The 25,966-nt window shown below is 45.6% G+C and overlaps 1 protein-coding gene across 1 annotated transcript; it reads left to right on the top strand.

The window, feature by feature from the left end:
• Nucleotides 1-3,618: 3,618 nt before the first annotated feature.
• Nucleotides 3,619-4,238, top strand: LOC132373245 (nucleolar protein 56-like). Its single transcript, XM_059936040.1, has one exon. It carries the CDS (start codon nucleotides 3,650-3,652, stop codon nucleotides 4,175-4,177), a length of 528 nt encoding a protein of 175 aa, XP_059792023.1. The 5' UTR covers nucleotides 3,619-3,649; the 3' UTR covers nucleotides 4,178-4,238.
• The last annotated feature ends 21,728 nt before the right edge of the window (nucleotides 4,239-25,966 follow it).

The following is a 25,966-nucleotide window of genomic DNA, read 5'->3' as shown; positions in this document are numbered from 1 at the left end:
TGTTTGTACATCTCTTGTCCCTGAAGTCCAGTACAGAAACTGGTATAGGGCCAGTCCTCCAAAAATAATTTTTTTAGTTATTTTAATAAAATACTCCATACATACGAAAGAAGATATATATGTCCATATACAAGGGATAAAGAATAATAAAGTGCACATTATTGGACTTACTAACCAGCTTTAAAAACATTACCAGTACCGGACTTCCGTGGTGACGCAGTGGTTGAGAATCTGCCTGCCAATGCAGGGGACACGGGGTCGAGCCCTGGTCTGGGAAGATCCCACATGCCGCGGAGCAACTAGGCCCGTGAGCCACAACTACTGAGCCTGAACGTCTGGAGCCTGTGCTCCGCAACAAGACAGGCCGCGACAGTGAGAGGCCCGTGCACCGCGTTGAAGAGTGGCCCCCACTTGCCACAACTAGAGAAAGCCCTCGTACAGAAACGAAGACCCAACACAGCCAAAAATAAATAATTAAATACAAACATGTCAATTCATTAAATATTAAAAAAAAAAAAAAAATTAGCAGTACCTTTGAAGTGCCCTGTGTGGCCCGAAAGAACAAGATGTGATGTCAGTTGGGATACAGAGATTCCATGCAAGCAACTATACTCCAATAAAAACTAATTTAAAAAAAGAAAACAGAAAAAGAATGAGCAAAATACTCTACATTTTAAAAAATTAAAAAATAAAATCTTGGGGCTTCCCTGGTGGCGCAGTTGTTGAGAATCTGCCTGCCAATGCAGGGGACATGGGTTTGAGCTCTGGTCTGGGAAGATTCCCACATTCCGCGGAGCGACTAAGCCCACGAGCCACAATTGCTGAACCTGCGCGTCTGGAGACTGTGCTCCGCAACAAGAGAGGCTGCGATAGTGAGAGGCCCACGCACCGCAATGAAGAGTGGCCCCCACTTGCCGCAACTAGAGAAGGCCCTCGCACAGAAACAAAGACCCAACACAGCCCTAAATAAATAAATAAATAAATAAATAAATAAAATTTTAAAAAATAAAATCTTTACAGGAAAAAAAGAGACTTCATGCATTCATTAAAAAAACCTTTATGGAGTGTTCTTTATGGGTCAGTTGCTGGGAATAGAGATGGAACAATCAAAAACCCTGCCCTCAAAGAGCTCACAGTCAACATAAACCAACAAATAGAAGAAAACAAGGTAAGCTCTACTTTAGAGATATGCACGGTATGCTGTGGGACCACAGAGAACAGGTACTTAATTAACCAAGACTCGGGAGACAAAGCTTCCCGTGGGTGACGATATGGGGGCTGAGTCTTAAACAGTGTGTACATGGGAGCCCAGCGTGTGCAGGCAGATGGGACAAGACGGCAAAGACCTAACTCACTCAGAAATCTCAACACTCAGGGCTGCCGAGTGAGGATTGGACACGATGTGGGAAGGGAGGCTGGAACGACGGATAACAGACCTTTACTCATACATTTCCTCAACAAATACTCACTGAATGCCCACTATATGCCAGGTGCTGTCCTAGGCACTGGGAATCTACATGAACAGATAGGAATGCCTGCCCTCAAGGAGCTTACACTCTATTGCCGGATCATGAAAGTCCAAAGAAACCAGTTAGGAACCCACTGTAATAACCCAGGCCAGGACAGTGAGCACTGAACTAGGGAATTCTCTGGCAGTCCAATGGTTAGGACTTGGCACTTTCCCTGGCCCGGGTTCAATCCCTGGTCAGAGAACTAAGATCCTGCAAACGGCATGGCAAGGCCAAAAATAAAATAAAATAAAATAAACAGTGAGCACTGAACTTAAGTAGTGTCAGGAGGAAAAGAAGCAGAATTCTTCAGGATGCAGAATTAATGGGACTTGATAATCAGATATGGGAATTGAACAGAAGGAGTCCTGTTGATCCCAGGTTTCTGGTTTCAATGACCAGATAACCAGTGATGCCATTCACCAAATTAATAATACAAATGGAGAAATCATACATTGAGGGAAAAGATGATTCGTGCCGTTTTGTCTTGTTGAATTCCCAATGTCTTTGGGATCGTTCAAAGGAGAGAACTCCAGTAGACAATTGGATAGATATTTAAGTCCGGAGCTCAGGAGGGTTTAGAGCTGGAGATAGAGACTTAAGATCTTTGTAAATAAAGGTGATACAAGTGAAGATAGATTACCCAGGTCTCCCTGCATGTAGAGTGAGAGGTAAGAGGACCAAGGGCAGCACCCAGAAGACCATCAACATGGAAGGGAAGGATGGAGAGTGCCAAGTCACGGAGAAGATAGAAGGATCGATCAGAGAGATAGGAAGCAACTCAGGACAGATGAGTCAAGGAGAAAGGCCAGCGGCGGCAGGTGTAGCAGAGAAGCCAGGGAAAGTACCCCTGGAAACGGCTGGTTTAGCAGCCAGGAGGTCACTGGCAGCTCAGCAAGAGGCGTTTAAGGAGAGTGTTGCAGGTGGAAGTTATTGTGCAGCTGGACTTCACAGAGCCTGCAATAGATACCCTGCAATAGATACACAATTCTTCTGACCCGTGGGAATTGGGAATATGTCTCCATACTCATAGAAGAACAAGGACTCCTAAGTCAAGGTGTAAGAAGAATCAAGGGTGGGAACCAAGATGTCTGGATCCAACATCAAAGCTGCCTGTGACCAACCAGGTTTGAGGCACACTCTAAGCCTGCACTCCACTATGGTGGCCACCAGCCACATGCCACTACTGAACACTTGATTTTTTTTTTTTTTGGCCACATGGCATTCGGGATCTAAGTTCCCCGACCAGGGATCAAACACATGTCGTCTGCAGTGGAAGTGCAGTCCTAACGACTGGACCACCAGGGAATTCCCCACTACTAAACTAGAAATGTGGCTAGTACAGATTGAGATTTGTCAACTGCAAACTGAATAACAAATTTCAGACTTAACACCAAAAAAAAAAAAAGAATTGAAAATAATGTTATATTGATTGCATGTTGAAGGGATATAATATTTTGGATACATTGGGTTAAATAAAATATATTATTAAAGTTAGTTTCACCTAGTTCTTTTTTACTTTTTTAAATGTGGCTACTAGAAGACTTTATGTATGTGACCCATATTAAATTTCTACTGTACAGGGACTTCCGTGGTGGTCCAGTGGTAAAGAATCCACCTTCTAATGCAGTGGATGCAGGTTCGATCCCTGGTCAGGGAACGAAGATCCCGCATGCTGCAAGGCAACTAAGCCCACACGCCACAACTACTGAGCCTGAGCGCCTCAACTAGAGAGCCCATGAGGTCTGGAGCCCTCACGCCACAACTAGAGAGAAGCCCACACGCTGCAACAAAAAAGATCCCGCATGCCGCAGCTAAGACCCGACACAGTGATGGCCAGTCCTGGTGTCTGAATGATTCCCTGGGCCCAGCACAGGGACCAACTTTCCAGAGCCCTGAAGACAAGGGGTAACACCCCAAAATATGGACTCATTTTCCACTCTACCTTCATTGGCCGAGCAGCTGCCAAGAACAAAGGCCACATCTCCCGATACCTGGCAAACAAATGCAGTATTGCCTCATGAATTGATAGCTTCTCTGAGGTACCTACCAGTGTATTTGGGGAGAAGCTTTGAGAACAAGTTGAGGAGCGGCTGTCCTTCTCTGAGACTGGAGAGATTCCACGAAAGAATCTGGATGTCATGAAGGAGGCAATGTTTCAGGCAGAGGAAGCGGCTGCTGAGATTACTAGGAAGCTGGAGAAACAGGAGAAGAAACGCTTGAAGAAGGAAAAGAAAAGGCTGGCTGCGATTGCCCTGGTGTCTTCAGAAAACAGCAGTAGTACCCCGGAGGAATGTGAGGAGACAAGTGAAAGACCCAAAAAGAAGAAAAAGCAAAAGCCCCAGGAGGCTCCTCAGGGGAATGGAATGGAAGACCCATCTGTCTCCTCCAAACCCCCAAAAAAATCTTTTTCCAAGGAGGAGCTGGTCAGTAGTGATCTTGAAGAGACAGCTGGCAGTGGAAGTCTTACCAAGAGGAAGAAATCTTTCCCCAAAGAGGAACCAGATAGTGACCCTGAAGAGTCAGGAAACAAGAGGGTCCCCAAGAAAAAGAGGAAATTCTCTTCCAAGGAGGAGCCACTCAGCAGTGGACCTGAAGAGGCTGCTGCCAGCAAGAGCCACAGCTCCAAGAAAAAGAAAAAGCTCCGAAAGCTATCCCAGGAAAATTAGAATGGACATTTCCCTAGTAGGGCATAACTTACAGAGATATTTCCCAACCCATCCCCTATAGCCCAATAAAAATTTAAAAAAATAAAAAATAAATAAAAAAAGACCCGACGCAGCCAAAATAAATAAATAAATATAAATAAATAAATAAAAAGACATCCTTCTATTAAAAAAAAAAAAAGAATTTCTACTACACAGCACTAACACTGAATAGGACACCCACAACCTGGACATCCCTAGACTCCCAACAACCCTCCTAGCAGAAAGAGAAATGCCTGGAATTCCCAAGACTGCATTCTATAGGCACCCGTATGTCTCAAGCTCCCAACGCCACAACCTATGGCAAGAGATTCCAGTGCTCAATACCCGACCTCTGGGTTTCTCTGTCCCTGTCCCTCCTTCTCCAGGTCTGTTGATAATCAGGTAAGAGCAGAAATGTCCTGTCCTAACTCTCATAAAAGTGGATTTTTTTCCCCAGCTTAGAGTTCCGAATCTCTCTCCCAACCCTAAATTTAGAAGCCATGTCTTCTCCCTGTTTTCCCCATTTCTCAACTCCTTCTTTGCCTTTCTGAAACCTTGGAAATCTCTCAAACTTGTAGAAACACGGTGTTGTGGCAATCACCAGGCTTTAGAGATCTCTAGACTTAATTTGTCATAGTTCCTAACCATGTGACCTGGAGCAAAACACCTCACCTCTCTGAGCCCTTATCTGCGAAATGTGGATAACACCTACCTGGAACAGTTAATGTGATGATTCTATGAGATCAGTTGTGTAAAATGCCTTGTACAGAGCTCTGCCCACGGTAGTTACTTTGGAATCTGGGGTTTCCCACTTTGTGTCTGTCTTACCCCTGCATATCTAGAGAACTAGGAAAAGAAACAGCAAACTCAGGTTCTTATATATGGGCTGATAGAAACTCAAAACCAAAAAGGTGCTTAGAGATATATCTCCAACTTCTCATTCAGTGCAGCAATTCCCTGGACTCCACCCCTCATTGATATTCATCCAACCTCTGCTTATACATCTCTAGAGGCCATTCATTGGTTCACTCAAAAAACAAGAACAAGGCACTGTGGGTGCCACAAAGAAGGGCAGACACAGATCTTGCTATTAAAGAGCCTACTTATATATTAGCAAAAAGGATATACAGAGAAATTACTATAACATAAGGTAAATGTGGTATGCGCCAATCAAGGTGCCATGACAGAGAGACAACAACCTTGCAAGTTAATTCACGTGCAACAAAGTGTAGCTCTAGGGACTTCTCTGGCGGTCCAGTGGTTAAGACTTCGCTTTCCAGTGCAGGGGGTGCAGGTTTGATCCCTGTTTGGGGAGCTAAGATCCCACATGCCTTGTGGCCAAAAAACCAAAACATAAAACAGAAGCAATATTGTAACAAATTCAACAGACTTTAAAAAAAAATGGTCCATATCAAAAAAAATCTTAAAAAAAATAAAATGTAGCTCTAATGTTAAAATCCCTCCCAAATCCCAGACCTCAGTTTTCCCATTCATTTCATGGAAAATGGGACAAGATCCTTCCACACTAGATCATGGATCATTCTTAAGGAAGACATTTTTGTAATAACCTCTAAAATTCCAGAGGGGTGTGAACATGGAAAAGGCTAAAATGGATGAATGGGGGCAGAGGTGTGAGGAAAATTGCAAGATCCTCTGGCCTCTTCTGTATCAGAATTTCTGGGAGTCCCTAGAAGTCTACCCCACCCTCTACATATTACCAGCAATTCCTGTCCCCCTGGAAAGCCCTGCACATCCCTACTCTCAGGACTTATCCAAATGTTTTCCTGTCTGCTTTTCTTTTCCTTTTCACCCCATCCTTCTTACATTTTTTTCCCCTCTTTTATCAGCATCTCTGTAATTTTCTTTGGGTCCATTTCTGCTTCAGTCCCTCTCATCATGTTGATTTGGGGTATCTGTTATTCTCGAGGTCCTTCTGCCTCTGTCTCGGTCTCCCTCTCTTTTACTCTTTCATCATTCTCAATTTCTTGGTTGGTTTCCATTTTCTGTCTCTGGCCTCGCTTTCTCCCCAGCTGCCGCAAAGCCATAAACCCAGCCGGCCCTGCAGCAGGCAGCCGCCAATCACTGGGCTCCAGAAGTTGCAGGGAGGGGGCTGCAGAGAGAAGGGGGCATGGAAAAGCTGGGGCGCTGCTGCTACACCAGGGGAGGGGAGAGGCAGAAAAGAGCAGAGAGATGCCACTCCCAGAAGGCAGCCACAGCTTTCCTGCAGGGAGCAGACACCTGGCCCCTCTTTCTGTTGTGAGCCAGGGTACATGGGTCCCTCCGCTGTACGCCCCAAATCGTGGTTTCTCATCCAAAACCACAGGCCACAGATCACCCACTCCACCAGAGATTCGCCTCCTCCTTCATTCTTAGGTTCTCCCAAGATGAGGGAGCTAAAGGACCCTGGGAGTCTGAGGATGTTTGCGACATATCCTTACCGAACATTGGGACAATAAAACAATGGTCACGACAGGGTGTTGGGAAGGCACTGAGAGGAGGGAGAATCTTAATTGGCCAAGGGTGAACCAGAAGGTTGGGCACTCCAAGCTCCTTACCAGCTCCCTGGCATCACTAAAGCAGGATGACAGCTTGAATCCCTGGTCCCTGGTCTAGGCTGGGATTGGGCAGTTAAGTGCTGCAACTATCCAGCTCGCGGATAAGAAGCTACAGGGCCTGGGGAAGGGGAGGGGGGCTAGAAAGGGAAAGCAGGAAAGGGGAGGGATCAGAGAGAGATTTTAGGAGAAGAGCAGAGGAGGAGGAATATTCTGTCCTGTTAGGGCAGAAGGAGACTGGCCCAGCAAGTGGTAATTCCTGGTGTGCCGGCGACCCCTGCTGGCTGCACGCTCCACCAACTGGGAGAAGGGAAGGAACGGCCAGCCTATGTGAGTCCCAGCATGGGTTAAATGTGACAGTGAGTTTTGTGAGCGTGTCACTGTACAGCAGTGACGGTGCCTGTAGCACCATCCATAATTATATATGGGCACCCCTGGCTGATGACAGTAATGTGACCGGGCACAAAGGCCATAATATTCAGGCTCTGAACCCCTGGCTCCCCTGCAGGGAGTCCAGACTGGGAAGGGTGAGGTCTCTGAGCCCAACATACTCCTAACCAACGTCATGTCAGTGTATAAATCCACTCAGTGAGGCTCTGCTTGCATCAAAGTAAAATTAACCTGTCCGAGTTTAGGGGGGAAAGTGTGGGCTTTGGAAGCAGACTTACCTGGGTTAAAATCCTGATCCCCTGTACTAGCAGTCTGAACTCAGGCAAGTAAGTTACTTAACTTCTTTGAGCCCAATTCCCTCACCTGTAAGGTCATACGAATACCTATCTTGGGCTTCCCTGGTGGCGCAGTGGTTGAGAATCTGCCTGCCAATGCAGGGGACACGGGTTCGGGCCCTGGTCTGGGAGGATCCCACATGCCGCGGAGCAGCTGGGCCCGTGAGCCACAATTACTGAGCCTGCGCGTCTGGAGCCTGTGCTCCGCAACAAGACAGGCCGCGATAGTGAGAGGCCCGCACACCGCGATGAAGAGTGGCCCCTGCTCGCCGCAACTAGAGGAAGCCCTGGCACAGAAACAAAGACCCAACACAGCCATAAATAAATAAATAAATAAATAAATAATTTTTAAAAAAAGAAAGAATACCTATCTTACAGGGTTATTGTGAGTGTTTAGCACAGTGCCTGGCAATGGGAAGCATTTAATAGATGCTAATTTTCTGCCTCTCTCTTCCTTTACCTCCCACCCCCAAGGTCGGGCAGGGATTTCAAAAGGCAAATAAACTGAGGATGATGTTGACAATGATGATGGTGGTGGTTTATATTTACATCACTCATGCAAATCATTTTAAACATATTTTTAATACATGTCTTTTTTCCTTTTTATTAGCCAAGCACATCATGATCATGTTTTATTGGGACAGAAATATCCTGATGTTATGGCAGGTATCTAGAAGGACGGCCTTATGAAGTGATAACAAGGCATGACAAATCTTTCTTTATTGTGATACATTTTCATTACTCAGGTTAATCAGGAATTACCCATTAGAACAAGGGCTTAAGATAAGTACATGACAGTCATCTGCGGAGATCAGAATCTCCTGATTTTCCAATGGGTATCTAATTGTTATTGCTGTGGTGGGGGGATGATTAACGCTTTGATTGAACTGGTCTTAAAACATTAGAATAACTCGAAATAACAGGCAGTTAGAAATAGTATATTCTGAAATTTAAAAGAAGACGGATTTCAATTCTACCACAGAACAGTCTAACCTTTACAGCGGTCCAGTGACAGGGGCAAACTGCTTATGAAGTAAAGAGCTCCTTTTCAGCAGAAGTATTGAAGCAGAAGCTGGCTGATGTCCTGGCAGGCTTACTGTGAAAGAAATCTGGGCTGCAGAGGGAGATTGGTTAAGAGGCCCTTTGAGGTCCCTCCACAAATACACTGCAGTGCATAATGAATACTTAGCTCTGTAGAAGTGTTGTTCCGAACGACATTACTGCCATACCCATGGCCATTGTTTGTCACCATGGGGTGGGATGGGGGGATAGTAATAATAACAACTATATGCTTTTCCGGTTTGAGATTTTGTTCTTCCCGAGGAAAGGGAAGATTCCAGGATTGTTCCCTCTTTAACCATCCCCACATTCCTCTAATTCTTTTTTTCTTTCTTTCTTGGCTTAATAGGATCCATCTTCAAGTATCTTAAAGAGAATCTCGCTTTTAAAAAAAAGGCTTTTTTCATCTTTTAGTTTTCTGCCTCTAATAGGTGGGCAAGCAGTGGATGGGGGTGGAGGAGGAAACAGACATTTGTTGAGTTCCTATTTAATGCAGATGCTATAAGTTTTGCATTTAAGAGAAGTGTGTATCTGCTTTCATGCAGGTAGATGTGTGTATATTGTTTTGTAAATGTGATGGGTCTGCACAAATTTTTTACTGTTCAGGCCTCTCTGTGAGATTTTAGTATCTAGCTGCATGTGGAGGAGTCTGTGTGCAGCTCCTCCGAGGATTTCAGTTCCTCCTGTGTATACACAGACTAGCCAGGAGTTATTCTTCTGGCTTCAGGATCTTTGTGCAGGATCCCAGCTTTGTCCCTATCCTGGGCACAAGGGTGTTGTCACATCAGGACTCATCTGCCTCCTTGCCTTCCACGTGTGCATGACTGCTTTTTCCATCTTTGTCACAGTGCATGCAGATCCCTGTGCCCAACCTTCGCCACGTGAAGCCATGTGTGTCCCACAGTCCCTCCTCCCACCTCTATGAAGAGTCCTTGGCACCCCTCCCCTTCTGGCCACCCCCACTCCCCACTTTCCATGCCAGGAGAGATCTAATTACACAGAAATTAGTACAGAGAAGGATCGTTTGCTTTTATGGCATCAGCGCCAGGACAGCTGTAAATCTGGGGCCGCTGCTGTAGCCGCCTCTGGGCACTGTACAGGCTGTAGGGGGGCTCTCACCTCCGCACCCCCCTTTGCTCCATCTCTGCCCAGCTGCCTGGGGCTCTACCTCTGCCCAGGACCCCAGAGCCCTATTAGATACCCATCTCAAAAGGGGGAGGAGGCCTGTGAAAGGGGAGGGTGTGGTCAGTCAGAAGACGACACATACTAGGTGCTCAATAAATGTTCCCTGAATGAGAGAAGGGTTAATCCCAGCAATGCTAACTACTACCCAACTACCCAGTTGTGGTGGCCGAGGGAAGAATATTCCTACTAAGATTTCTCCCAAAATATTTAACACTTACTAGAATGTCTTCTCCACCTTCTTATAAACTCAGATGACGTATATGGGGCAATCAGTCATCTTGGCTTCCACTTTAGAGACCTTGAACACCTTCTCAGGCAGTATCAGTTAATGAAGACAGCCCAGGGTTCAGATCTTGATTCTCCTGTTCACTAGCTAAGTTATCTTGAGTACCCCACACACAGTCACCTGATCCTTGGTTTTCTCATTTGTGAAATGGCAGTCATAAAACCTACCTTTCAGGTTGTTGTGAGACATCCATGAGAAAGCACTGGACCAACAGGAAAGTGGTCCACTAATCGTTATTTTCACTTTTAATGTCTTGTGAGCTAACACTTCCATTTTCCCACCACCCTTTAACTAGCCTTTATCCCAACCAACTCTCACTCAAGCACCACCACACAATTTGGGTCAATAGGATATGCAGACAGGTTGTGTCCAACCTAGAATGAATGTTTCTTTATGTTAAGAGTCTTATCCAAGGCCAAGGGTCAGGACAGGTGATTCTAACAATCCTTGGGCACCTAGAGACACTGTTTCACCCATAACCAACTTTCTCTGAACTCCTACCTTGGCAATGATTATTTTGAGCTCCATTATTTTCATGGAGGTTATGAAATTGTTCCTTGGAGTACTGGAGAGTCTTATAAATGACTGGGTAGAAAGAATCAAGGACTTAAGGAATTAGGAGAGCAGGAGCGGGGGAATTGGGGTGGTCACAGGAGGCTTAAACTCTAAAGAGGGAGTAGCAGAGACAGAAGCCAAAGGTCCAGGCTCCCAGCTTCCTCCCAACACAGCCTCCAAACCCAGGGACTTGGGGTCTCCTGCCTCTGTCCTCTCCTACTCTGATGTCTCCAACCCAGGGCACTCAGCCAGGAATTCCTGACTTTATCCCTATGTGGATAACCCTGGAAAGCTCTAAATGGTGTGTAGGCCAGGAAGGGAAGAGCCAAAGAAAGGAAGGGGTACTCCCCCTTTCCCAAACCAGGTCTGCCCAGATCTCCACGCACCATTTGGACGGACCCCCTGCAGGGGCAGTCAGGGGGCAGGAAGCGCCGGCGGCAGGAGAAAGCTGAGGCACATCATCGTCTGCGTTCGGCCTCTCACCCCATGATCTGCGTCCCAGGGAGGGTGAGGATTTGGCGTGAAGGGCAGAGCGGCGGGGGATCTCTGGCCCCCACCTTCCCCCACCCCCAACCCCAACTCAGGCTGCAGTCTCTCCTCGTTGTAGCAGAGCGAGAGCAAAGGGACGGGCAGTAAAGATGAGTGATGGCGCGGAGACAAGCAGAAATACACCATCATGAAAATGCTAATGACTCCTTGCTCTCTTTCTTTATGGTTGGAGTAATACAGACTTCAATCATAAAAACAATCTCCCAACATTTTAATGGGCTCCATCATGCCCGCACTTGTCGGTATATTTGAAGAATAAATCACCCTCCCCGCTCGGAATGAATTCGCTGTCAAACTCAGCTCCCTCGGAGAAAATGGATGGGGAGCGAGGATGGAGGGTTTTCGGTTTTTTTTTGGGGGGGGCAGTACTCCACCCCTCTAACTCCCTCCTAAACTGGGCTTTAGATCGTTGTGTGAGATGCCTGGATCCTGAATGGGAGGAAGGGGGCAATTGGGAATTTGGAGAAGCTGAGCCCAAAGGGAGGATTTGAGGCAACAGGAGGCAGGGACGGAGGGACTCCACACGGAGAGAAGCCGCCCCTTGGATGGACGTGGAAAACAGAAAGGGGCAAGAACTGTCGTGGCACTGGACGGAAGGGGCAAAATCTTGACACTGAACCTAGAGAAGGCAAAGCAGACGCAAAAAGCATACAAATTCGCCTTATTTTTTGCATTATTTCGTCGAATTTCTTTCAGACTAGGCCTCAGGCAGAGGCGCCGACGGAAAAGTCTGAGATATCTCTTTGGGGGAAGAAGCCCAGGAGTTCCGGCTCTGAGCTTACAAGTTTCAGTGCATTAAGCCACAGGTCCACATCGCAGAGAAGCGGCTGAGTCCCTTGTAATTCTCATTTCCATACAGGTGGCCGTCAGCCAATGAAAACTTGGGATGCGCATACTGTGAGCAGCCAATCCCAGTTAAGGATGAGGCGAGCTGCCAAGCCTAATTGCATCTTGATTGGTTGTGATGTTGCTAGGCAGAAATGAGGTCTTGGAGATCGATGCGGGCAAGACCGGAGAGACAGGTGGATATGAAAATATCTGGAAACCTACACTCTTGGATTGTCATTTTTCTTCCTGAGCTCCTTCATTCTTAAAGGATTAATGGGGTCAGGGAAATGACTCTCCCTTTTCTCCTCCACAGTGGTACAGAGCCAAATAGTTATCATATCGTTTCCCCAAAACGCCTTCAGAGAAATCTGGCTACTTTGAAGGTCTTCTAATCCAAAACATCTCCAGGAGGTATTCCAGCCTCACGCTTGGTCTTCCCACTAAGGAAGTCCTTTCTGAGGCCTATCTTCAAGCCTCCCGGCTGTAGTTTAAGACCAATTTTCTCTAACATGCTCAGGAAGCGGAGAAATCTTGCCCCAAGTTCTTCTTTCATACCGCAAGCCTCAAAGAGCAAGAGATTTCCCTACCTCCTGGCCACTCCACCACGACCCAAGGGTGCCCTGCCGACCCTGCGAAGGGTCAAGGCGGCCATATAGGGGCTATATCGTGGCATTCCCAAACCCGCAGGTTCCGCGCCTTCATTTGCATCTCATTTGCATAAACCCCGTTCTCCCGCCACCCCACATCTGTAGCTCCTCTCCCTGTGCCTGACTTGCACCCCCCCACACCCTACCTCTCTCACCAGCCGGCTTGCCCCCCACGCCGGCGCACCCCCGCCTGCAGCCTCCGCTGCTGGAGACAGGGCGCCGGAGCCTCCCGCGGTTCCTGAGTCAAAAACACCCCGGAGGCAGGAGGGGAGCGGCGGTGTGAGAGGCGGGGGCTGCCGCCTGGAGCTGCGAACCCGCTGGTCTGAACTAGACCATCCGCGAACAATATGCCATCATTTAAATCTGAACGCGCGCCAGCCGCCGATTGTGATGTTAATTCGGGGATGATTTAGGGGGGCGGGACGGAGTGGGGGCTGGCCTCTCTCTGTCAAATTGCTGTCCGGGGGCTTAATATTTGTAATTGAAGCTGATGAGGACTCCGTCTCTATTTACACTGATAAAAAAAAAAAGTCTGGGAGGGAAAAAGAGCAACTAAATTATGGGGCCGGGAGAAAAACATGATTAATCAAAGGTTTGAACTGTCGCCGTGTTCGAGGCCCAGTAAATCTCGCCCGGCCGGGGCCTGTGGAGGCCGGAGGATAAACCTGAGCCGCCCGGTGTTTGCCGCCCCTTTCTGTTTGCCTCTCGGTTAGCACGTCAATTAATTCGATAATTGGATTTGAAGAGATGTCAGGAGATTATCGAGGGGGAGCTAGGAGGAGTGGATGTGGAAGAAAGGGCCCAGGGATGGCAAGGGAGGAGGCGAGGGCCGGCGGGGTCAGGTGGTGGAGGGACGCGGAGACCCGGTCCTGCCCAGAGAGCAAGTCACCCAGCTCGCGAGGAGGAGACCCCGGGAAAGGCAGCTGGGCTGTGCGTTACCCTCAGCTACCGTTCCCAGCCCACCTGGCCACACACCGCTCCCTCCAAGAAGCTTTCTCAAATTTTCTCAATTCTGCCCTTGTGCCATCACTCCTTTCCCAGTTCTGTTCTCCATCTGAAGCTGTGGGTGTCCCTGCAGTGAATTCGTTTGTCACTGTTTGTTATGTTAGTTTGTAAACAAAGTTTAACTGTTCCCTCCTCTGATTCACCCCGTCTGACCCAGAGATCCCCCTCCCCAAAGACTCGGGGTTCCCAGAAAGGCAGGTACCAAGACATCCTTTTCTTTTTTAATACATCTTTATTGGAGTATAATTGCTTTATAATATTGTGTTAGTTTCTGCTGTACAACAAAGTGAATCAGCTATATGCATACATATATCACCATATCCCCTCCCTCTTGAGCCTCCTTCCTACCCTCCCTATCCCACCCATCTAGGTCGTCACAAAGCAGGGAGCTGATCTCCCTGTGCTATGCAGCATCTTCCCACTAGCTATCTATTTGGTCGTATATATGTGCCAGTGCTACTCTCTCACTTCGTCCCAGCTTCCCCTTCTCCCCACCCCATGTCCTCAAGTCTGTTCTCAACATCTGCATCTTTATTCCTGCCCTGCCACTAGGTTCATCAGTACCAATTTTCTAGATTCCATACATATGCGTTAGCATACGGTGTATGTCTTTCTCTTTCTGACTTACTTCACTCTGTATGACATCCAACCGCTTCACTACAAATAACTCAATTTCTTTCCTTATTTATTTATTTATTTATTTATTTTTGGCTGAGTTGGGTCTTCATTGCTGCCTATGGGCTTTCTCTAGTTGCAGCGAGTAGGGACTGGGCGCACAGGCTTCAGTAGTTGTGGCATGTGGGCTCAGTAGTTGTGGCTTGCAGGCTCTAGAGCACAGGCTCAGTAGTTGTGGCGCACGGGCTTAGTTGCTCCGCGGCATGTGGGATCTTCCCGGACCATGGCTGGAACCCATGTCCCTTGCATTGGCAGGCGAATTCTTAACCACTGCACCACCAGGGAAGTCTGGGAGTAATCTTGATTTGATATTTGGGGGTATGGTAAGGTCAGAAGAGAAGTGAAGTCTGCCTGCCACTCTGTGTATGTATGTGTGTGTGAGAGAGAGACAGAGAGACAGAGAGACAGAGACAGAGAGACAGAGAGAGAGAGAGCTCTTTAGTAGATTTTTCTCCCTGGTCTCTGTAGAATTTTATGCAGGGCTGGAGAAGAAGGTTGAAAAACATGCATACAGGAGAACCACGCAAATGAGTCTGGAAAATGACAAGAGGAAATTTGAGGCTGGGGAAGGTGTGAGGGCAGGGACATAAAGGTCATCCTGCCAGGTTGCCTGGTATTAAAGAAGCTCTAGGAAAGGACACTAGCAGGCACCCCAGCCAGAGGCTGCCCTGGGGAGAACAGAACACACAGCTACCCTTGATACACAGACAAGGGAGACTAAGGAGAGTGAGCTGAGTCAAATAACATGAGGGGTACAGCAAACCCTGTACAGGGGTACAGCAATTTTTATTTAAGCATACCAATTTAAAACACTGACTATTGCCAGCCAACCATGCACACTTGTTCAGATAATTATCATCCCTTGTCTGCATACAAGGGAGGAAAAATCCCATCTATGAAGGGACAAAATGGAGGATTTGGGCAGCTTCGGTTTCTGCTTGGAGGCTCCTCAGAGAAGTCGAACTTTCAAATCCACTCATGCCTGCTCTTTCATGTTACCTGGTCTCAGTGTCTTGCCTGTGTCGATCAAGCTCCACACTCAGAAATGAATCTGCCTTTTGATCAGTACCTGGCTTTGGCTATGTGCTCTGAATGGACCCATGATAACAAGCATCCTGTATACTGGGAAATATTTTTATTTAACTAGGAGTTGAGGGATGGAGTCACAGGAAGAAATTGGGTTCAGGGGTCCTTCTGCAGATCTCTCCATACTCCCCATCAGCCAAGACATTCACGAAGCCATTAAGGTCTTCATATATAACTTCTCAAAAAGAATAATCCTCTTATGAATGACACAGTATCACAAGCTGCCTCTGATACTATTGTACCAGAGGAGATACAGGGAGATGAAAGATGAGATTCAGGGGATTACCACCAGATTTAGGCAATTGAGGGTGGTGGAAAGACCAGAGGACTTGAATTCAAAAGAAGAGGCTTTAAGACTGGTGATCAGAAGGGGCCGAGGACCAGAGAGTTGAGAGGATTTCTGCAGGTCACACAGCAAGCAAATAGCAGGGCTGGCTCAAGAACTCAGCTCTCCACTCTCCCAATTCATTGTGTAGACAGCACAGTGTGGAATCAGACTTCCTGGATTCAAGTACTGTCTTTCCTGCTTCCTAGCTGTGCCTGAGTTTCCTCTTCTGTAAAGTGGGACAATAATCATACCTACTTCATAGGGTTGTTGTTAGGATTAGATAATTCATGTAAAGAAATCAGCAAAGGGGCTTCCCTGGTGGCGCAGTGGTTGAGAATCTGCCTGCCAATGCAGGGGACACGGGTTCGAGCCCTGGTCTGGGAAGATCCCACATGCCGCGGAGCAACTAAGCCCGTGCGCCACAATTACTGAGCCTGCGCGTCTGAAGCCTATGCTCTGCAACGGGAGAGGCTGCAATAGTGAGAGGCCCGCGCACCGCGATGAAGAGTGGCCCCCACTTGCCACAACTAGAGAAAGCCCTCGCACAGAAACGAAGACCCAACACAGCCATAAATAAATAAATAAATGATTAATTTAAAAAAAAAAAAAAAAAAGAAATCAGCAAAACATCCAGCACATAATAAGTATTCAATAATAGCTGTTTTTTACCATGATAAATGGACACAGTTCTCATAACTCACAACCTGAATGACACAAATTGGCAAAAGGTATTCACCAATGCCTGTAAAATGTTTTGTGGTTTAATCACTAGGCCTTAAGGGAAGGAGTGAACACTGCCTTGAAAAGACAGTAAGCTCTCTGTTTTGATGACTCTAAAGAGCATTTCTCCCCTCAAACAAGTCTCACACCTTCACGTCTGCTAGAACTAGGTTCATACAGTAGGAGTACACCTGGAACAGCTGCATCAGGGGATAGTCATCCAGTTATTTCATTCATTCATTCATTCATTCATTGAATGCCTAGTTGAAAAGCAGCATGGTTCATCAATCCATCAAACCTCTATTGAGGAACCATTATGTGCTCAACACTTCTGTAAGCAGTTATCAAACCATGAGTCCATTACTAGCTCCACTAGTGAAGAGGAGATATACATATATATATATATATTTCATTTTTGTATTCCCCAGTACCTGAACCCCAGTTCAGGCACTTGGGAACTCAGTAAATGTATATTAAATGAATACATAGACACTATGGGAAATGGAAGAGAAATAGAAATGTAGTTCCTTCCCTTAATAAGCTTAAACTCTCACTGGTGAGACAAGACTTGCATACATAAAAGGATAAGAGAACAGGACTTTGCTGGTGGTCCAGTGGTTAAGGCTCCATGCTTTCACTGTAGGGGGCGCAGGTTTGATCCCTGGTCAAGGAACTAAGATCCCACATGCCACTCCACCAAAAAAAATAAATAAATGAATTTTTTTTTAATTTAAAAAGGATGGGGCTTCCCTGGTGGCACAGTGGTTAAGAATCCGCCTGCCAGTGCAGGGGACACGGGTTCCAGCCCTGGTCCAGGAAGATCCCACATGCCACGAAGCAACTAAGCCCGTGCGCCACAACTACTGAGCCTGCACTCTAGAGTCCGTGAGCCACAACTACTGAGCCCATGTGCCACAAACTACTGAAGCCCGTGGGCCTAGAGCCCGTGCTCCGCAACAAGAGAAGCCACCGCAATGAGAAGCCCGTGCACTGCAATGAAGAATAGCCCTCGCTCACCACAACTAGAGAAAGCCCGTGCACAGCAACGAAGACCCAATGCAGCCAAAAATAAATAAATAAAATAAATTTTTTAAAAAAATTAAAAAAGGATAAGAGAACAATATGAGACAGTAAACATGTTAAGACCATGAATAAGTTCTAGGCGATATAGACTAGGAAGAGCTCAGAAGAACTGGGGAGGGTTGTGGGCAAGGATGCTTACCATGGAAGGAGTGAGCCTGAAACAAAGAGTAGAATTTGGAATGGCTGAGAAGGAGAGAAAGGGCATTCCAGTTGCAGGAGTAGCAAGAGTGATAGCGTGTGGTAATAATATATACATGTTAAGCAACAATACAAGATAAGCTTAATAACAGGGCCAGTCTCTGTGTTTGCAAGACAGAATCCATCTGTGTTTGCAATCATGTGTTTCTTTGACCATGTTCCTGGTCCCCAAGAAATTATGTTTGGATTTTCTGTTCTTTTAGATTATTCGCACCTTCTTCCCCTATCTTAACCTGAAAACCTAGAATCAAAACAGTAACCAGCTGCTACCCTCAGCAAAACAAACAGATTGTAAAAGTAATTACGCTATTACCACTTCTCATTCATCTGCATACAAGACAACTTACTCTCCCTCTTTCTCCCATATGGCCCCAGCCTGCGCTGGGATTACTGTTGCCTAGATTATTACTGTTTCCTTTATAAACTCATTTTTCCTGGACCCACTCCTCCCAGAAAAATTTACCTGAAACAAACTTCATATTTTTCCCCAGCCTCCATGGTTACTTTGAGGGAAACATGGTGGTGAGTGGGAAGAAAAACAATGTAAACTGAGCAGTGGTTATTAAATACCAGGTGCTTGGACTTCCCTGGTGGCCCAGTGGTTAAGAATCCGCCTGCCAATGCAGGGGACACGGGTTCGAGCCCTGGTCCGGGAAGATCCCACATACTGCAGGGCAACTAAACCTGTGCATCACAACTATTGAGCCTGTGCTCTAGAGCCCCCAAGCCACAACTACTGAGCAGCCCGTGTGCCACAACTACTGAAGCCCACGTGCCTAGAGCTGGCTCTCCGCAACAAGAGAAGCCACCGCAATTAGAAGCCCGTGCACCGCAACGAAGAGTAGCCCCTGCTCGCCACAACTAGAGAAAGCCCGCGCACAGCAACAAAGACCCAATGCAGCCAAGAATAAATTTAAAAAATAATAATAAAAATAAATAGCAGGTGCTTTGCACATATTAGCTTATTTAATTCTCACAATAACCCTATGAGGTAGATATTATTATTGCCATTTTACAAGAAAGCAAACAGGCTCAGAGAGTTTGCCCAGATTCAAAGAAGAGTCAATAAATATCAGAATAGGGATTTGAACCCAGGCTATCTGATTTCAGAGTCCATGTCCTTAGACCTGGCAAGAGGGACCTCTACCCTGGGCACCTGTTTTAGAGGGCCTCTTCCTTCTGCAGAGGGAGGATAAGTCAAGGCCAAGGGGATGTGCCTACCTAGAGCTCATGCCTCCCCGCTCCTAGACCATGCTCCAGTCGCCAGAAGGTGCTGCCAAGCAGCGCCAAGCCCACTTGCAGGACCTCTTCCTGGGGTCCGATTTCCTGAAAGTACAGAAGGAGCTGCCAGAGAGCACACCATCAGCCCTGTTGGTGTGGAGTTTAAATGTGAGGCTGCCCCAAGCACGCTCTTTGGTGTGAGGCCCCTCAGGTAGTGGGACAGAGCCAAGAATGGCAAGAGAATCTGAGGGTCAGACTGGGGGCTGGAAGAGGCCCAGGATTCTAAATATAAATCTCCCAGCTGATATTGATATATTTGTCAAGATAACAGGGTAGAACACGTTTTATGTAACAGTTTGTTAGCTTTGATTTGTAACTTGTACATATTTAGACATTTGGTATGTAGGCTATATTTTTTTATCTTGCCCTGGGCCCCACGAATATCCAGGGGTGGGGCTGCTCATCTCACTCTAACCCTCTGACCCTTTTCCCTTTTCCATTCCCTTTTCCAACCAGGGAATGGCACCACTCCGTGACCCAGGCCAGAGAACTGAGCACCATCTTCACCTCTCTCTTCTCCTTCATCCTCCACAACAATCACTGAGGCCCATTGGTTCTTCCTTCTAAACCTCTTGAGCTCTGCCTGCTTCTCCCCATCACCGCTATCACCTCAGAGCTCAGGCCACCACCATCTCCCACCTGGATTCTGACGACAGCCCCTTATGGTGCTCCATACCCCCAATCCTACCCGCTCTCATCCATTCTCCACACTAGACCTACAATGATCTTTCTAAAATGCAAATCTGATATTAAAAAATAAATAACTAAGTAAAACTAGGAAGAATGTTCGTGACCCAGAGTCTGACCCCTGCGTTTGTGAAAGCATTTGGAGAGTTCAAACTAATTTCTCAGCACATCCCCTGCTGGGGAAAAAAAAAAAAAAGTGCAAATCTGAGCTTCTCATTCTCCTGGTTAAATGGCTCCTGGCTGCTTTCTGGATAAAATCCAAACTCCTTAGTTTGATGCTCAAGATCCTTCAGGATCTAGCCACTAACCACCAGTCTCTGCACCCTGCGGCACCCACAACTGTTCATTCTGACCGCAATGAATTACTTGCCCTTTGTGGAAGAGACCACTTTATCCCTCTCTTCAAGCTTTGTACTTACTGCTCCTTCTCTATGGAACATCCTTCCATTCCCTTCCTATACAGGTCCTTTAAGTTTCTTGTAAATGTCACCTCTTCCTGGAAGTCTTCCTTGACTACTAGTTCTCAGGACTGGGATACATGCCCTTCCTATTCGTTCCCACAGCAACCAGTGCTTACCATCTTATAACACTATTGCATTGTGTTGAAATTATTTGTCTTTTAAGGGCAAGGACTCTATCTGATTCACTGTTCAATCATTCACAAAATTTCTATTGAGAGCCTATTATGTGCCAGGCACTTTTCTAAATGCTGAGGAGGGCTTCCCTGGTGGCGCAGTGGTTGAGAATCTGCCTGCCAATGCAGGGGACATGGGTTCGAGCCCTGGTCTGGGAAGATCTCACATGCCGCGGACCAACTAGGCCCGTGAGCCACAACTACTGAGCCTGCACGTCTGGAGCCTGTGCTCCACAACAAGAGAGGCCGCGATAGTGAGAGGCCCGCGTACTGCAATGAAGAGTGGCCCTCGCTTGCCGCAACTAGAGAAAGCCCTCGCACAGAAACGAAGACCCAACACAGCCAAAAATTAATTAATTAATTAATTAATTTTTTTTAAAAAAAAGCAAGTCTAAATGCTGAGGATACAGTGGTGACAAGGTCTCTGCACTAGTGGAGCTTACCTTCTAGTGGGGAAAAAAGCAATAAGAAATACCAATAAAGCTATGATAAGTGCTAAAAAGAAAAATGAAGGAGGATAATGAGATAAAGAAGGGAAAGTGGTGGCTATTTAGATCAGATGGTCAGGAAAGGCCTCTCTAAGGAGGTGATATTTGAGATGAGACCTAGATGAAATGAAAGAGTGAGCATGATCTGGGAGAAGAATGATCCAGTCAGAGGAAACAGCAAAGGTCCTGAGTGGAAACAAGTTTGGTGTGACTGAGGATCAACAGGAGCCTCATGTAGCTGAACCCTGGATTTTTTTTCTATGAGAACTGGAAAACCATCGGGAGGTTTTAAGTTACATGATCTGATCTACATTTTAAAAGATCACTTTAGCTACTTATTGGGTGGAGAGCAGACCTTGGCAAGACTAAACTGGAATAGGTAGAACAGCTAGGAGGCCATTGTAGGGGTCCAGCAGGAGATGTCAGTGACTTGGACCCAGCTAGATCTTGGAAGTGGTTAAGGGGTGAGCAAATGTGGGATATGTTTGTATTCTCAGAGTCTAGCATGATGTCTGGCTAGACATTCAATAAATATTTGATGAATTAATTAAGAATTAGTTAATCCAACTAATTGAAGAGTCTGAGCTGGAACTGAAATCATCCATCCTTTAAGCCTCTACTAAAATCCCAACCCCTCTAAAAACTGGAAGTAGATAGCTGCCACTGACAAAGAATCAATACTAGGCTACATATATTTGTTAATTCCTTAAAATCCACAGGGACGTGACAAATAACCCAACAGGAAAATAGGCAAAAGACATACATGAATAGGCACTTCACAGAAAAAGAAGCATGAGTGGCCAATAAATATATGAAAAGATGCTCAACCTTGCGAATAATCAGGCAAATATAATTAAATATAAATTCAAACCACCATTTTACATCCAACAGATTGACTAAATACCAAAGCTGGTAAGGATAGGGTAGCCACCAAAACTCTTATAAACTCTTATATTGGAAAACAGTTTGCCATTATCCAGAAAAGTTGAAAAATTCATATGCTACAACCCAGCAATTCATATATATGTACCCTGAAGAAACTCTTGCCTATGTATACCAGGAGAAATGCTCTGAGCAGCATTGTTTGTAATGGTAAAAAGCTGGAAACAATCCTAAATACTCATTAACAGGGGAATTAATCAACAAATTGGTGGGCTTTTATACATCAATGAAAATGAATAAACTATAGCTACCTACATAAGCTTGAATGAATCTTAGAAACATAATGTTGAGTGAAATGAGCAAGTAAAGAAGTATACAAACAACATTATATCACTTTTAGAATGGTAGAAAAAAAAAAAGACCAAAATAAGCAATATGGTAAAAATTTGAGGAAAAATCTTGAAATGATAAACATAAAATTAAAGGATTACTATAGGAGAGATGCATGCGGGGCCCCTCGGTGGTATTTTTTTTTTTTTTTTTTTTTTTGGCTGCGTCGGGTCTTAGTTGCCGCACGCGGGTTCGTCGCTGTGGCTCGCAGGCTTCTCTCTAGTTGTGGCCTGCGCTCTTGAGTGCGCAGGCTTAGTTGCCCTGCGTCATGTGGGATCTTAGTTCCCCGACCAGGGGTTGAACCCTCATCCCCTGCATTGGAAGGCGGATTATTAACCACTGGACAACCAGGGAAGTCCTCCCTCAGTGGTATTAGTAATTTTTTTCTTTTCTTAAACTGGGGGTTGTTTAATGGATGTCCATTTTATTATTATGCTTCATACTTTATATAAAATGTCAGCTCTGAGGAGGCAAGGATTTTTGTCATATTTTATTCACTTCTGTGTTTCCAGCACCCAGAACAGCGCCTGGCACGTAGTAGGATCTCCAAAAATATCTGTTGAATAAATGATATGCATTAATTGCATTCCTTTATGTGATTCATAAAAGAATGCAATTTTTTTAACAGAAGAATAAAACCTACTTTTTAATCATGGTGCCCCCTGGATCATTCTAGCTGGAAGTCATACTGCTTCTTAAACTCCTATAACCCATATAACCTATTAAATCTTGCTGCATATTATAGTTATATATGTATATGTCTTTCCTACTGATTATAAATTTATAAAGGCAAGGGATTGTCCTTTCTCCTTTTTTATTCCCTTTCACAATATGTAGTACAATAACTCACACATAGTACAGTAGATGCTCAGTTAATATTGGTTGATTACTTGAAGTCACAGGAGACACGGGCAAACCAGGAAGAATAGATCTATGTCATTTATATTTAAAGCTGAAAGAGAATTCAGTAATCATCTAGTGTTTTCCTACAAGTTGCAGTTGAGAAAACTGAAGTCCGGAGAGGTGAAGTGATTTTCTCAGTCACATAATTAATTAAGAATAATCCCAAATCTAGGGACTTCCCTGGTGGCGCAATGGTCAAGAATCCGCCTGCCAATGTAGGGGACACGGGTTCGAGCCCTGATCCGGGAAGATCCCACATGCCGTGCAGCAACTAAGCCCGCGCACCACAACTACTGAGCCTGCGCTCTAGAGCCGGCGAGCCACAACTGCTGAGTCGCGAGCCACAACTACTGAAGCCCGTGCGCCTAGAGCCCATGCCCCACAACAAGAGAAGCCACTGCAATGAGAAGCCCGCCCACCACAACGAAGAGTAGCTCCTGCTCACCGCAACTAGAGAAAGCACGCGCAGCAACAGTGACCCAACACAGCCAAAAATAATAAATAAATAAATAAATAAATAAATAAATAAATAAATAAATAAGAATAGTCCCAAATCTAGATTCAGATCTCTAACTTACTGGCCTTAGCTCTTCACAACATATCACAATGACTTTTATTTTCTGTTTTGTCTAGGTTCTTCCCAGCAAAAACTTGTTTGGCCATCCTTCTGTCACCAACACTCCCACTGATCCCTCTCTTGCAATCCTGGATACTAATGACCCTTTTTCTTCCTCCATCTACTGTTTTCTTTCTCCAGGAGTAGGGAGGCTTACTGATGGCTCACTGTCATGCTGTCCTGGGGAACTGATTTAGCAAGAGAAAGTAGAAAAATCCATCAGTCAGTGCCCACCACCCCTAGAAGCTTATAATTAACAAGTACAAATAAAAAGAGGAGCACAGGACCCAAGAATAGTCCTTATTGGCAGTGCAAAGCTACCCCTTCAACTTGTACAAAACTGACTGTTTGTCAGAAAGAGAATGCTAGAAAGTTAATATTGGATGGAACCTTAGGGATCACCTACTTCTCCCCCTCATTTTTCCAAATGAGGACACTGAAACTTTGAGAGACGAAGTAACTTGCATAGTTACTCAGCTAGTTAGTAGCAGGGCTGGGATCAGATTCCTAGTCTCCTGCCTCCAAGACAGCTGTTCTTTCCGTGCATCTGGCAACATGTGCATCTAGCAAAATGCGTCACAAAGTAGCCTCTTCTTAAACCATCAGGAATGAAAAACAAATTATTCAAATCCTTCCTCTTTTCTCTGGCGATTTTTTTCTTTCGTTTCTCTGTGTCCTAGTCTCCCTCTTTTTATCACTCTTCTGTTTCTCTATGAATCCCTCTCTCTGTTTGGGTTTCAAACTGAACTGTAGCATGCCTGCATGATTCTTCCTGATTTTTCTTCTCTAAGCTATTGTGTTTCCAGTCCAAAGACAAACATGCATAAACCAATCAAGACTCTTTCTTGGTGACCTTTGTGGAAAAGAACTCTCAGAATTTCTATACAAGAGGTGCTGGACCTCCCTCCTAGCCTATCCAGTCAATTAAAATGAGTCTCTGGCCCCCCCTGAGGGTTGTTAACCAATTCTAAGAAAGAAAATATCAATCTCATTTCTTCATCACCGTGCAGGGAGGCTGCCACCCAGTCAGAATCTGCCACTAACAGCTATTAGAAAAACTGGCCAATCAGGCCAACCTTGTTACATGGTCTGGTAGGAAAAGAAAGGGATTGATTGGAAAGGATAGTTCTGGCTCCACACCCTTTCCTTCCTGGACCCCAGTTATCCCTCAGGGAAGTGAAGGAAGGACCCTTTCCCACACCCTTAGTTAAGAAGATCCCTAGACCCTTAGCTAATGCTCTCTTGGATCATATTTTGTTGTCTTCAAATTCACCCCTCCACACATACCTCCAACCACTTTTTGTAGTCTCATGCCTACCGATTTAATTTCTATTTTCGAACCTGGTAGCAATAGCCCCCAGGATCCTCAGCCCTCCCCACAGATCTCCACCCACTAACCTGTCAAATAACTTCTTTTGTGTGATTTACGTAGGTAAAAAAGTTCAGTAAGTGATAGTTGAGTCTCTTTCAGGAGCTATCATTGCAAGAAGCTTGCAATAAAGTCTCTAGGGAGCAGAGCAGAATTGAGCTGCAATGCTCCCAACTATAACACTACTACTACTACCAACCAAAAAACTATTATTATTATTACTATTACTAGCATTTATTGAACTCTTACTGAGTTCCAAGCCCCTTGCTAAAAGCTTCATGTATATTATCCCAATATTTGCTGCAGAGTAGGCACTATTATTATTCCCAACTTACATAAAAAAAGATCGATATAAAGGGATTAAACAGCTTGCCCAAGGTCACACAGCGATTTGGGAAACCAGGTATGTGAATCCAGAACCCGCCACTGCAGGGAGGTAAGGGAGAAATAAACATTGCCGACTGTGCCACGGGCCCCTTCTCCAATTCTCCTTTGGATTGTTAGCGATATCTGAGCGTGGTCTAAATTGTCGCAATAAACAGCTGCAACAACCGGTTGGTGGTGGTGCCTCTTAAGAACTGTGGACTTTTTGCCTCGGAGGATATGAAGCCGAGAGCTAAAAGGCATTCAGTGTGGGCGGGGTGGGGGTGTCTGGGGACTTGAGGAGATATTCTTTTTTTTTTTTTTTTTTTAAACATCTTTATTGAAGTATAATTGCCTTACAATAGTGTGTTAACTTCTGCTTTATAACAAAGTGAATCAGTTATACATATACAATATGTTCCCATTTCTCTTCCCTCTTGCATCTCCCTCCCTCCCACCCTCCCCATCCCACCCCTCTAGGTGGTCACAAAGCACCGAGCTGATCTCCCTGTGCTATGCGGCTGCTTCCCACTAGCTATCTATTTTACATTTGGTAGTGTATGTATGTCCATGACACTCTCTTACCCTGTCACATCTCACCCCACCCCCTCCCCATATCCTCAAGTCCATTCTCTAGTAGGTCTGTGTCTTTATTCCCGTCTTGAGGAGATATTCTT

Source organism: Balaenoptera ricei, chromosome 10, assembly GCF_028023285.1.
Source record: "Balaenoptera ricei isolate mBalRic1 chromosome 10, mBalRic1.hap2, whole genome shotgun sequence".
Classification (NCBI taxonomy): domain Eukaryota; kingdom Metazoa; phylum Chordata; class Mammalia; order Artiodactyla; family Balaenopteridae; genus Balaenoptera; species Balaenoptera ricei.
This window is presented reverse-complemented; position numbering and strand designations above follow the sequence as displayed.